The 13,965-nt window shown below is 33.8% G+C and overlaps 1 protein-coding gene across 3 annotated transcripts; it reads left to right on the top strand.

The window, feature by feature from the left end:
- Positions 1 to 6,339: 6,339 nt before the first annotated feature.
- Positions 6,340 to 12,480, top strand: LOC105116846 (catalytics). 3 transcript variants are annotated; one of them, XM_011014341.1, is made up of 15 exons: positions 6,340 to 6,692; positions 6,772 to 6,844; positions 7,013 to 7,034; positions 7,141 to 7,219; positions 7,337 to 7,369; positions 7,740 to 7,888; positions 8,066 to 8,222; positions 9,042 to 9,282; positions 9,418 to 9,659; positions 10,208 to 10,471; positions 10,572 to 10,682; positions 11,204 to 11,428; positions 11,507 to 11,710; positions 11,814 to 11,990; positions 12,120 to 12,480. In XM_011014341.1, exons 1-15 carry the CDS (start codon positions 6,435 to 6,437, stop codon positions 12,312 to 12,314), a joined length of 2,430 nt encoding a protein of 809 aa, XP_011012643.1. In that variant the 5' UTR covers positions 6,340 to 6,434; the 3' UTR covers positions 12,315 to 12,480. The 3 variants fall into 3 exon arrangements, with proteins under 3 accessions (XP_011012643.1, XP_011012641.1, XP_011012644.1); XM_011014339.1 differs by having other exon boundaries at positions 9,418 to 9,719; XM_011014342.1 differs by lacking the exons at positions 6,340 to 6,692; positions 6,772 to 6,844; positions 7,013 to 7,034 and having other exon boundaries at positions 7,187 to 7,219; positions 7,327 to 7,369; positions 9,418 to 9,719.
- Positions 12,481 to 13,965: the final 1,485 nt, after the last annotated feature.

The raw sequence follows: 13,965 nt of genomic DNA, 5'->3' as shown, positions 1-13,965 counted from the left end.
ATATATATTTGTGCAATTCTTTGAATCTCTCTTCCAATTCTCATTTGAAAATGGACACTAATCTTAAAAAATTGAAAAAGTATTTTCTTGCTCTGCCTCAGAATGCGATTACAAAAATTTACCGTGCTAGATGTGCAAGATTGAGATTGTTAATGAATCATGGAATTCCTGAAGATATTCACTGATTAATTGAAGCAAACGTCTGATTATCAGGTGAGTCCTCTAACTCTTTCATTTCACACATGCCTGGAACAAGTAAAAATACTTTTGCAAAGAAACGTTGTGCAAAACGACTGAAGGTCTGTCATCGATGTGTTAGATGGACTTGTAATGCATAATGTCGTTCTTTAGGAATGGTATCTATAAACTGTGAAGATAAAATACAATTCATTAAGGATGGCTTGAGTAAGGAGTCTTTAGATAATCTTTTATTGACTCTTGAAACGCATCTTAGTAGAGATGTGCATCATGCAATTAATAATTTATGGCTACTATTTCATAAAGAACATGATCGACTTAGTCTTGGGAATCTGACTAAAAAAGACCCTGTTTGCCAGTTTTTAAGAAAACTATATGGGAAGCCTATCCCCGACCCATAGAGGGCGTTTAAGCCGTTCTTGGACGTAAAGCCAAGGGAAGATGTGAGCCACAATCACAACTACCTGTACATACGCATGCTTTTTCAAAAATAAATAAATAAATAAAGGGAGCAAGAGTGTGAGACTCCAGCTGACCTACATATAGGTGGTATGATTGTCTTTCTAATTTCTCATCTATAAAATCCTCCCTTCCTTCCTTTTATTTCTACTCAACCCATACATTCAACAAATACAGAAGTGTGTAGAAATGACAAGTTTCTCAGGTTATCATATAAGAAATATTTGTGTTTTCGGTGGATCTAGTCTTAGGAAAGAAAATGAGTTTTTAGAATCAGCAAATCATCTTGGTCAAGTGCTAGCTGAGAGAAAGATTCATTTAGTGTATGGGGGAGACAATCTTGGGTTAATGGGAGGTGTGTTAATAGCTGCATTTTTAGGAGGCAATTGATTAGTACTTAAAAGTGCATTTTTATCATGGTTTTATATCATCATTTTGCACTTGAAGTATCAATAACTCCTTAACTAAAACATGTTTTATAATAATATATCTAATAATATAAGATACCTTTAATTTGTGGTAAATATTCATTTTAAATGCAGGCCTATCACATAAATGAAAGGATTGATTGATGAATTTAAGAATTGAAATTGAAAGGACAAAGAGATGGCCAAACTTAGAAAAGAGATGTCGGTGTAGTCTAAATCGGAACACTGTTATGTAATTGGATCATATCTAGAGCTGTAGATCTCAGATTTAGGTTTACTTTATATGGATGGAAATGTAAGACATAGGCCTACAACTTTCATATAGAGCCCAAGATCTAAAAATGTCATTTTCAAGTTCAAATTGGAGTAACAACAAAGAAGTCCGAATGTGTCCTCCAGCCCGAGCACTGTTCAGTATTTTGGCCATATCTGGAGTTTTAAAAGTCGAAATAATCTAAAGGTTTTACATAAGAAAGCTGAGACAATTTCTTACAATTTCATGTTTTCAAGTGGTTTCAATTTTGATGTTATCAATGATGTTTTGGGCAGACAAAAGAAGATAAAGACTGTCACCAAGTCAAGAGCTGACCACCTACTCATGAATTAGTTATCAAATCAATAGTTCTTAATTTTGGCCTATAAAAGGAGGCATTTGCCATGCATTTAGCCATCTTGGTTTTCAGATAAAGATCATGCTCTTGCTTTCTCTCTTGTATTTTTTTGTATTCCTTATGCTTTGCTTTCATTAATATCAAGTTTATGCCTTTCATTTCCTTTCCTTTACTTAGTTAAATTTTATCTTATTTATGTTCTTATTTTGTTTATCTGTTTTTCTTTCTTTCATTATGTTTAGCTAAGTTTATTATGTCAAGGTGAAAAGGTTACACTAATGATGTAAGAATAAGTGTAGTGTAAACTTAATATGAACTTTAATGTTTGATACCAACATGTTTTATATTTGTTATCTTGTTCACTCTTTAATACTTTGCTTGTTAAATAACTAATCTTGATTTATGTTGTATAACAATTGGTACAACAAATGCTTGGCACTTTCATAGTCCATACTGTATGGTATAACCGACACCTGAGCTATGAAAGGAACTTGATTTGTTGTTAACATAAGATATAATCATGAATGCTTGACGAAATTTACAAGTATTAACATTAATTGAATAAGATGACTAATGTAATCATGTTAACAATATATAATGTGATTGGAACCTCCTTTGTGTGTGGTTTCCAATTCAATAATAAGAGTTTATACTACACTTGTTTGACATACCATTAGTGGAACCTCTAACCTTGACATTTGTTCTTATTATTGTTTAATCCTTACATTAATATTTCATCTCAAAGTTCTCATCAATTTTTCTTCTTCTTCTTCTTCTTCTCCTCTTTCTTTATTATTGTTATTATTATTATTATTATTATTATTACTATTACTACTACTACTAGCTAATAATACTACTACTAGTAGTAGTATTATTATTGCTACTATTATTATTGTTGTTGTTATTGTTATTATTGTTGTTGTTTATAATTTATACAATTAACCTCCCTATGATTCGACCCCGGTCTTGCCGGGTTATTTATTACTTTGACACTCCTGCACTTAGAAGAAGACAATAATCTTTTAGTCGTGTCAACTATCTTATTTAATGAGAGTTTATCTTATTTACTAATCATGATTTCTTAAAACATATACATTCTCATCAAAAGTTAAACTTAAAGCATGCTCAATGAATTAGCTACCTTTAACAATTTAGTTTTATTATCAAGTACAAGTACAAGAATGACCAATTTTTTCAGTAGAAGACCTCATACAGTAGCAATTTTTTCAACCAAATCGTCAAATTATGCTTACACATCCATCAAAGGCTGCTATCAAACTGATCCAGATTTCACGAAAATATGGCATTCTTCATAACAACCCTATCATTCCTATCACAGATTATATAATTGATGAAGGATACTTGACAAAGAATGGATGTTACTGTATTCCACAAGGATCCTTACAAGAGTTTATCATTGAAGAGTTGCATGAGGAAGGGATTGCAGGATATTTTGGCCAACATAAGACTTATTCTTTGGTGGCAGATCGGTTTCATTGGCCAGGTATGAAGAAATATGTTAATAAAATTGTTAATAGGTATAGAGTCTGTCAATTGAACAAGGGCAGCAAAACAAATGCTGGTCTTCACACCCCTTTACGCATCCCACACCATCCATGGGTTGACTTAAGTATGGATTTCCTTTAAGGTCTTCCAAAAACTAAGTATGGGAAATGATTCTGTCATGGTCATTGTAGATAGGTTTTAAAAAATAATACATTTTATTCCCTACAAAAAGACTTTCGATGTTTCTAATGTAGCTTCCATATTTCCAAAAGAAATCATTAGATTACATGGCCCACCTCTTTCTATAGTGTCTGATGGAGATGCATGTCAAGTTTGTCAGCTATTTTTGGAAGATTCTATGAGCCAAACTAGGAACAAAACTCGTTTTTTTTAGTGCCTTTCACCTACGAACTGTTGGATAGACAGAAGTTATCAATAAAAGTCTAGCTAACCTACTTAGATAACTCACCAATGAACATGGAGTTAGCTGGGATTTAATTCTACCTCATATAGAGTTTGCATACAACAACTCTGTCAACAGAACCACGTGATGCACACCTTTTAAATTTGTCCATGGTTTACAACCTAGAACACCTATCGATGTTATCCCTTTACCATTACCCCAAAAACTCAGTGAATCAGGGGTAGATTTTGCAGCATTCATGACTTCTCTGCATGATAATATAAGGAGTAAAATGGCAGAACAAACTACCAAGTATGCTGCTCACGCAAATTTGCACAAACGAGATTTTCAATTTAAGAAAGGAGATCTTGTATTAACTCGGTTGCATCCAGAAATGTTTCTCCCTGGCACTCGCCACAAACTTCATGCAAGAATGGGTGCATGGTCCATTCAAGGTTCTTAAGCAAATTGGTACTAATGCCTATTTAATTATTCTACCACCGAAGTTCCAGTTCAGTCTTGTCTTCAATGTAACTGACCTTACATCATATCATGGTCCTTTCCCTTCAGTTGAATCTACTGCTCCAGCAAACGTCCTTCATATTCAACGTATTACTGAAGTTGCAGATTCCATATTGACACATCAATTTGTGTCCATGCACAGAGAAGGCTATCATAAATTTTCAGTGATGTGAGCATCTAAGCTTTAATCTGAAGCTGTTTGAATTAAGGAGGATGAACTCCAACGTCTCAATCCTCATTTACATCAAATTTACCTTCAACAAGTTCCTTGGGAAGTAGGGAAGTTGATGCAATTTCAATATTACCAGGCAATAGAGACATCATGCAGCAGATAAGTGTCATTGGTTCTGGTTGAACTAAGTTAAGTTCTGATGGATTAAAACACTCAATGCAAGCCACCTTTCCAACGTTACACGTTGACAACAGAGAAGAATTATAGGTTGAAGTTTATCTTGTAGTTACATGTGATAATAGAATTAAGTTTACTAATTACCATTGTCCTTATCTAATGTATTGTTTATCTTATCAGAAAACTACCATTTAGGAGACTAGATGTATGACAGAATAGGATTGTAATAGGCAGTGTGTGTTTATGAAATTGTAGTTCTTGTTTGGTATGATGTTAATATGGAAGTGATTTTTTTTGAATGGTGTATTAGGCTACTCATTTCCTATTCATTAAAATTCATGTTTTCTGCAATGAAGCTATTAGAATTCTCTCTCCATCAATACTTTTATGTAGTTTGTTATACTGTGTTCCTTGGTTTACAAAACTTGTTTCCTTCCCTGATATCGATTGGCATGAAGGCCAGTATGAGCCTCCAAAACAAAAATATTAGCGCAAGGTTATAACCCATCTATATGTTATTTCGTTAGGATAATAGGGGTCACTGACCACCGGTTAAAGGTGAACTTCGAGTTCGCATCTTTTCTTGATGGCATTTATTCTCGCAGTATTTTTCTTTTCTCTGTTTCCTTTAAATGTGGTTCAATAATTAAATAGTTTACGGTTCTAAATGTAAGAAGAATATGACACTAAATCCCGGGCCTTTGAAGTGTTTGCTTCTTGCAGGTTAATTTGTTCAGCTATGGAGCAGAAGGAGCACCAGGAGGAACTTGCGGAATCTTTAGGTGCACCGGCTGGCTGATTTGCTGCATTTTGTATTGTGAAACTTGATCTGTAAGTAGTGGAAACCCTCGAGAAGAAATGATATTGAGCATTTATATATATGGAGGATCAAATTTATGTGTACCGACATTCAAAAACATGGTTTTTGTCTTCATACCGAGCAAATTCAGAACGTGAACTTTGGTCTGGTTTACACGTTCCTCAGACCATTATTTAAATTTGTTAAATATGTAACTAATGTTTCATTTTAATCAAAGGAAATTATGTTGTTCGATTCGTCCAACATTCCATGCTTGTGGAAGTAGTGGTAGTAGTCTGAAATCTTAAATCATGTTCTCGTCATATATAAATGACTATATATGACTCTCTCCAACTTTGTCCGCCACAAGCAAGACATCAGCCTCAGTGCATAATCCTGATTGTTTAGTTCCTCTGAACAAGGTGATTTCTCAGATGCCATTTTTTGACTCCACGTTAGAGGTGATTGTATTTATTTTATGTTTATTTTTGTATTTTAAAAGTAATTTTATAAAAATAAAATTTTTTATTTTTTACTTTAAATTAATTTTTTTATATTTTTAAATCATTTTAATACTTTATATTAAAAATAATTTTTTAAAATAAAAAATACTATTTTAATATATTTTTAAATAAAAAATAATTTAAAAAATAATACCGTGTTTAACTTGTAAAATGACTGCTGCTGCAGTTTGGCTATTACTGAAGGGACCAGAAGCGATAAAGTGAGTGCTATCTGGGAGCTTCTGCCTGATCCCAAGGAGAAAAGAAAGGCGGCCACATGTGAGATTGTACAGGACTCCAAGCGTCAATCAAAAAAGGGGGAGGAGCTCCACTTGTCAAACGCAGAACAGAACATTGGGGAGTTTAGTTATTAATGTTTTTTAAAGTATTTTTTTATTTAAAATATATTAAAATAATAGTCTTGTTAATAAGCGTCAATCAAAAGCGATTGTTTTTTATTTAAAATATATTAAAATAATACTTTTATATTTTTTAAATTTATTTTTTTACAACATCATATTAAAACAATTTATAAAAAATAAAAAAAAATAATTTAAAGCCAAACAGTATCACCACCGGGGCCGAACCAAGCCTTCTTTCTTGTTAATGCCAACAAGAAATTCTCTTCGTTTACACCTTCTTCTTCTTCTTCTTCTATGCTTAAACTACTTCGACTCTCTTCTTCTCTTCTAGCCCGTCACTCTCTTAGCACAACAAGTAATTTATCTTCCTCGTTAAGAAGAGCAACAAAGTACCGCAACCGTCCTTGTTGCTCGGCCTTTGTTGGTCGTTTTCACACGCACAAGGTGTTGGCCATGGCTGAAACTACGCCTTCATCTTCGTCTTCTCACAAGCATTCTAATCGTCTCTCAGATGAGCACAGTCCATATCTCCTTCAACACGCCCATAACCCTGTTAGTATATAAAAGAGATATTTGTATTGATTTTTGCTCATTTCTTAATTGTCTTTTTCCTTGTCGAAATGAATTAAAGGTCAATTGGTACTCATGGGGCGAAGAAGCATTCGCTGAAGCACGTAGACGAGACGTCCCAATTTTCTTATCAAGTATTTATTATATTTGCCATTCGTTCTTTCGTTTGTTGTTATTATTTCTATTATTATCATCATGATTTGCAAAAGCTGGGGGCTAATTACTACTTAGTATGTAATCAATTTTTTTGGGTTATTTGGTCATGACTCTTTTTTTTTTTTTTTTGTGCTTTCTATTTGAAGTTGGATACAGCACTTGTCATTGGTGAGTCTGTGACGTTTTTCTTTCATTTTCTAGTCCAAAATGCCTATCGAAAACTCAAATGACTAACTGATTAATTGTTTGGTGTTTATCTTTTGATGGGTGTAAGGTGTCATGTTATGAAGGTGGAGTCTTTTGAGGATGAAGAGGTCGCTGAATTGTTGAATGACTCGTTTGTCAGTGTGAAGGTCTGTTCAAATCTTGATTGCTTGCATTAGTTGTTGTTGGCACTATTCATTTGTCCCTGAATTATCAACTTCTTTTAATGGTCATGTTAATCACGCTAACATGTCAGATTGCCGCAGGTGGATAGAGAGGAACGACCTGATGTTGACAAGGTAAATAGCCTCTATCTTGACTGCCTTCCAGAGAAATAATTCTTGGCTTTATCCTTCGGTGGGTCTATTGTATGCCTGATTAATCTATGATAAAAGAGGTTCTCAAGAACCATGTGATACAATGTGCTGTTGAATTGCTGCTAAACTAGTTGTATGAAAAGTTAAAATGCCAATCCTACCATACTATTATATGAAAGGTGACTGTAAAGTGTAAAAGAGTGTGTTTGTCTATTTATATTATTTTAGTTTCAGAGCACACTTGCATTTGAATCCGGTTGGGTTTTTGCTCATATGCAAATAAATTTCAATGTTCTTCATAGATTGTTCGTTGTTTTCTTTATATACTAAGCAAATAGTTTTGATTTTACAGGTCTATATGACATTTGTACAGGCATTGTATGGTGGAGGAGGGTGGCCACTCAGTGTCTTCATTTCACCTGATCTGAAACCTTTGATGGGTGGAACTTACTTCCCCCCAGATGATAAGTATGGAAGACCAGGATTTAAGACCATACTTAGGTGGGAGTTTTGGTTCTTGGACTTTTTTCCTTTCCGCTTTTCTGCAGCATGGCTGTTCCTTGACCAATTATGAACACATTAGATCGTCACAAGTTTATTCTTGCATTGAATTATGATTCAAAGTAGTATTAAAGGTTAATTGCTTTTGCTTAGTCTATTATTTCTCTATTATTTCAGAAAGGTAACGGATGCTTGGTTCAGTCAGAGGGATACGCTTGTGAAGAGTGGAGCCTTTGCTATTGAACAGCTGTCAGAAGCATTGTCAGCAAGTGCAAGTTCAAAGAAATTGCCAGATGAACTTTCACAAAATGCATTGCATCTGTGTGCAGAACAAGTATGACTATTGCAAACTGCACAGTAGTCCTTTTTTTTCTGACTTGGAAGGAAGAAATGCTCAAATATGAACTTCTGACTGAGCAACTGTGAGGAATGAGTTTGGTGTCTCTGACTCATTTTAATGCATTGCTAGAACCTTCTGAATTTCACTATTTTGGTTGTTTACTTGACTAAAATTTGATGCATAAAAAGATATTAAAGAGTAAGATACCCTATTTGGCAGTGAGGCCGGGAATGTATCTCCCCGTTGCACTTCTTCTGCCTGCTTGGTGTTTCTGTAACGTGGCAAGGAACATGGATTAGCTTTTCATAGAATATTAATTTGATGCTTCTTGGTGTCTTAGTAATTTTTTTTTCAACTGTTATCGCAAAGTCACTATCTTAGACTTTTCAAGATTGTATCAATATCCACATTTTATTTACTGAATAACCTTTCTGTCAATCTAACACAGAGACTATTATCATGGATATAAATGGAGCTTTCTTGCATCAAGTGTTGTCTTGCAGCAACTCTTTTTTTCCCTCCCTCATAGCAACATTAAAAGCAGACATCGGAACTTTTATATGTATACCAACATCACACCCTTTTAGCACTTTTCAGTTGCCATTTTCATGGGTTTGTGTGTTGATTTGGTTTTATAGATGCTAAAAAAACATATTTCTGCTGTACTTTGCTGCTGCCGCTTGCTTTCACAAATTATGATCAGTTAAGAGGACTCAGGGAATGCATAGGACCATGGCATTGTTTTACATAAAACTCTTGATGAGGCACCATTTTAGTGCCTTTTTTTAATTCTCTTACTGCACTACATTGCAGCTTTCTCAAAGCTATGATTCACAATATGGAGGGTTTGGATCTGCTCCAAAGTTTCCTAGACCGGTTGAGATCCAATTGATGCTTTACCATGCAAAAAAATTGGATGATGCTGGAAATTACAGTGAATCAAAGAAAGGTCTGCAGATGGTTTTCTTTACCTTGCAATGCATGGCAAGGGGAGGCATTCATGATCATATTGGAGGTGGTTTCCACAGATATAGTGTGGATGAATGCTGGCATGGTTGGTTTGTCTTTAAAACGATAGTTATTTCCTAAAGAATTGCTTAATTCAAAATTACTGGCATTCTGTTGTGGTTTTCTGCATTTTAGGTTGTTATTGTATATGGAATGTTGAAACTATAGTATTTTCTTGCAGTTCCTCATTTTGAGAAAATGTTGTATGATCAAGGCCAACTTGTTAATGTTTACTTGGATGCCTTTTCCATTACCAATGATGTCTTCTATTCAAGTCTATCCCGTGATATTCTTGATTATTTGAGGAGAGACATGATTGGACCAGAAGGTGAAATATTTTCAGCAGAGGATGCTGATAGTGCTGAGCGTGAAGGTGCCAATAAGAAAAAGGAAGGAGCCTTTTACATATGGACCAGTCAAGAGGTTTCTTATCATCATCATTTTGGTCTTCATTTCATTTGGATCGGTTTGATTTCTCATCATGTAAAATCTAGCAACACATCTGTTAATTTCCTGATTTGTTAACTGCATCTGGAACTTTTGTCAACTGCATCTGGAACTTATATCAACTGCATCTTGATAGTTCTAAATTGATGATGCTGACATTTGGAACTTGTATCAACTGCATCTTGATAGTTCTTTTTTTTTAAAAAAAAAAATGAATACTATATAACTGAAGTCGTAATTCCTCTTCTTGGATTGAGATACTATTAGCCTTGGTCATATCTGCGTCTTCCTGCTTAAAGATCAAGGTAGTATAGCTTTGTCCTAAATTTCATAGCATGAGCAGTGGATTTCTATTGTGAGTTACCCTGATTCTGTAACACTTATCTTTCATTGAAAGATGAAATTATATATAGTTTTATCCTTTCTCTATGAAGTTTTCTTAAAAATTTATGTTGGGAGATTCATTTAACTTGCATTTACCTCTACTAATTCTGATTTTTCTACATGTTTTCCCCCTCTTTAAGATTGATGACATCCTTGGAGAGCATGCAACTCTTTTTAAGGACCACTATTATGTAAAGCCTCTGGGGAACTGTGACCTTTCTAGAATGAGTGATCCACACGATGAATTTAAGGGGAAAAATGTGCTCATTGAATTAACTGATACTTCAGCACTGGCAAAAAAATATGGCCTGCCTCTTGAAAAATATCTTGATATTCTGGGTGAGTGCAGGCAAAAGCTTTTTGATGCAAGATCCAGAGGACCAAGGCCACATTTAGATGATAAGGTTTGTCATTGTCTGTTTAAAAGAAGACATGGATTGTATAGAAATATTATCTTTAGCTTTTCTCTTATATGCACTCTTTAACAGACCAAGTGCTTACTAGGTAATTGTCTCATGGAATGGACTTGCAATTTCATCTCTTGCAAGAGCTTCCAAAATCCTTATGGGCGAAGCAGAGGGCACAAAATACAACTTCCCTGTTGTTGGTTGTGATGTAAGATTTTAACATCTTTGGCTAGTCAGGTTAACTTAGAATTTAACATGCTTGTGGTTTGATCACACCAGTGTGATTCTAACTTTCTAAGCCAAGTTTGATGTAATTATCATGCGTCTTTGTTATTCATTAAGCATTTCCTTATCATCTCTAGATTTTGACCATGGTGTGAGGATAAAAAAAAAGTTTCTTACTCTCATTTATCCTGCTTATGGAAAACTTCTACATGTAATCATATTATTCTGAACATCAATTTTAAACAAAGGCCTGTCTTCTGCAAGGTCTATGCATTTAAAAATCATCATTTTGGTGTATTTTTTGCGTTACTGAGTATTGGATTTCTTGTACATTCTAGGCATCTGTTCTGCTTGGCTCTGTCAGTCTTGATATGTAGCCATAAGTGCTGATCTGTGGAAAATCACTCTAGGGCAGTTGAACTATTCTTGGCATGATATGTGGTGTGTGGTTGACTTTTTTATATGATCATGACTAATAATTTTGCATGTTCCATTGAATTCCAGCCCAAGGAATACATGACTGCTGCGGAGAAGGCAGCGTCTTTCATCAGAAGGCATCTTTATAATGAACAAGCTCGCAGGCTAGAGCACAGCTTTAGGAATGGTCCGTCTAAGGCACCTGGATTTTTAGATGATTATGCATTTCTAATTTCTGGGTTGCTGGATCTTTATGAGGTGGGTGGCGGGATCCATTGGCTAGTGTGGGCAACCGAACTACAGAATAAACAGGTAAAAGAATCAGAGTTCATCTCCCTGACATAAATAGTGAGCCAATTGTTCTCATGTTTTTACGAGTTATTTTTCCAGGATGAATTATTTCTCGACAGAGAGGGGGGAGGCTATTTTAATACCCCAGGAGAAGATCCTTCAGTTCTCCTACGAGTGAAGGAAGACCATGATGGTGCTGAGCCCTCAGGAAATTCAGTTTCGGCAATAAATCTCATAAGATTGGCCTCTATGATGACTGGCAGTAAGTCTGAGTATTACAGGCAGAATGCTGAGCATCTTCTGGTATGCTGTTGCTTCACTTACTAGCGTTTCATGGGGAAGACAAGTGTTTACAACTCGAGTACTCAATGTGTGAGCATAATAAATTCATCCCATGGCGATGCAGGCAGTTTTTGAGTCCAGATTGAAGGACATGGCTATGGCAGTACCTCTGATGTGCTGTGCGGCTGACATGATCTCTTTGCCTTCCCACAAGCAAGTTGTCTTAGTTGGCCACAAATCATCCTTGGAATTCGATAAGATGCTTGCTGCTGCTCATGCATCATATGATCCCAATAGAACAGTAAGTAGGATGGCTTCAATATCAATTCATGAACCCCTTGTCTCCCTTCATTGTACTCTGCCTATGATTCCTCTCTCTCTCTCTCTCTCTCTCTCTCTCTCTCTCAGATGCAATTATTGCCATTTGCAGGTGATTCATATAGATCCTACCGACAATGAAGAAATGGAGATTTGGGAGGACAATAATAGCAATATAGCTCTCATGGCAAGGAATAATTTTGCTGCAGATAAAGTAGTTGCTCTCGTCTGTCAAAATTTCACATGCAGTCCCCCAGTCACGGATCCCAAGTCTCTTAAAGCATTGCTTCTCAAGAAATCTTCCTGAGGTGTAAATCTCGGTCAGTGAAGACTTTCAAAGTGTTAATTGTATGTGATGTATAAGACATACCTTAGTGCTGTAACCAGGTTGGTGAGCTGTGTCACGATCAAATGTTTTTCAACAAAGAAAAAGAAAAAAAGTTTGGGTGCTATAGAAGAAGCAATAGAAATTCAACAGTTGGGTTATTAATTTTATTAGATTTAATAATTTTAGTTAATTTAATAATATTATTAAAAAAATAATAACATATAAATTTAACAAAACAAAATTAAATTGAGTTAACATGTGTTAACTTTTCATGTGATTTCATATACATATGATTTCATATATAAGATTGAGATATTTTTATTGAAAAATAATAATGAAAAAAAAACAATCAATCCAAAATAAAAACAAAAAAAAAAAGTTAATTTGAGTTAATTTTTTAAACTTGTAATTTGGGTTTTTTTATTAAAAAATAAAGAAAGAAATTTTCAATAAAAAATAATTTAAAACAAATCAAATAGAAATAAAAAAGAATTAATAGCTAAATTTAACATAAAATAAGATAAAATATTGAGGGATGAAAAATAAATTCAAATAAAAAATCATTAAAAAATAAAAAATAAAAAAATAAAAAATCAGTCTGATAGATAAAAAATTAATAGAGGATGAAATTGAAATTTTTTTTAATTTTATGAATTATTTAAAACAAAACAAATATAAAAAACAAACATAGACTAAATCTAAAAAAAAAAACAACATGAATGAATGCTTTGAAAATGTAAAGGAACATGAAAACAAAAAGAAAAAAAATTTGTTAGTGTCGAACCAGAGATCCATTGGCAACGTAAGTTGTCAAGAGATGGAGGAACTGTTATAAAAATTCAAACTTTACCATGAAAGTAAATGTTTGGCTACCAAACAATGTTTCACATGCTATCCAAATAGCATAAATGAAGCCATGTGAACAACATGCTATTAATTTTTTCATACTAAATAATATTTTATATCTTTTAAAATATCAAATTGCTCGTGATTCAACTTGATAATAACAAAACAAACCACAATAAATAGACTAAAATTCCCTGGATGAAAGTTAAAGATAACATGAATTCAAAAATAATGTAGTCATTTTACCATCTTATTAATAGAAAAGTGGAAACATCTATAAATAACAGTTTAATATTTTTTTGTTTTAAAGAATATATTAGTTATTTTATTGTGCAAAAGACAATAAAAATATCTTAACATATCAAATTGCTTGTGATTCAACTTGATAATAACAAAACAAACCACAATAAATAGATTAAAATTCCCTATATGAAAGTTAAAGATAACTTGAATTCAAAAATAATGTAATCATTTTACTATGTTATTAATGAAAAAGTGAAAACAATTCATAAATACCAATTTAATATTTTTTGCTTTATATATTAATTATTTTATTGTGAAAAAATAACAAAAATATCTTATTACCCTTATCCCATTGCCAAGGTTTTTTTTCCCCCCCGCTAAGGCAAAATCATAACTTTAGTGTTTCAATCCACAACCAATGAATCTAAACCTACAACAAAAATTTGCTACAGTGAATCATCTATCCTCTGTAGTTTCTTCTATTTGATAAGTTTTGGGTGGTGAACCAATCCAGAACAATTATAAGCACGGTGCATTTGGT

The sequence above is a fragment of the Populus euphratica genome, unplaced genomic scaffold, assembly GCF_000495115.2.
Source record: "Populus euphratica unplaced genomic scaffold, PopEup_1.0 scaffold1075.1, whole genome shotgun sequence".
Lineage (NCBI taxonomy): Eukaryota > Viridiplantae > Streptophyta > Magnoliopsida > Malpighiales > Salicaceae > Populus > Populus euphratica.
The sequence above is the reverse complement of the archived record's forward strand: the minus strand, read 5'-3'. Positions and strand labels throughout refer to the sequence as shown.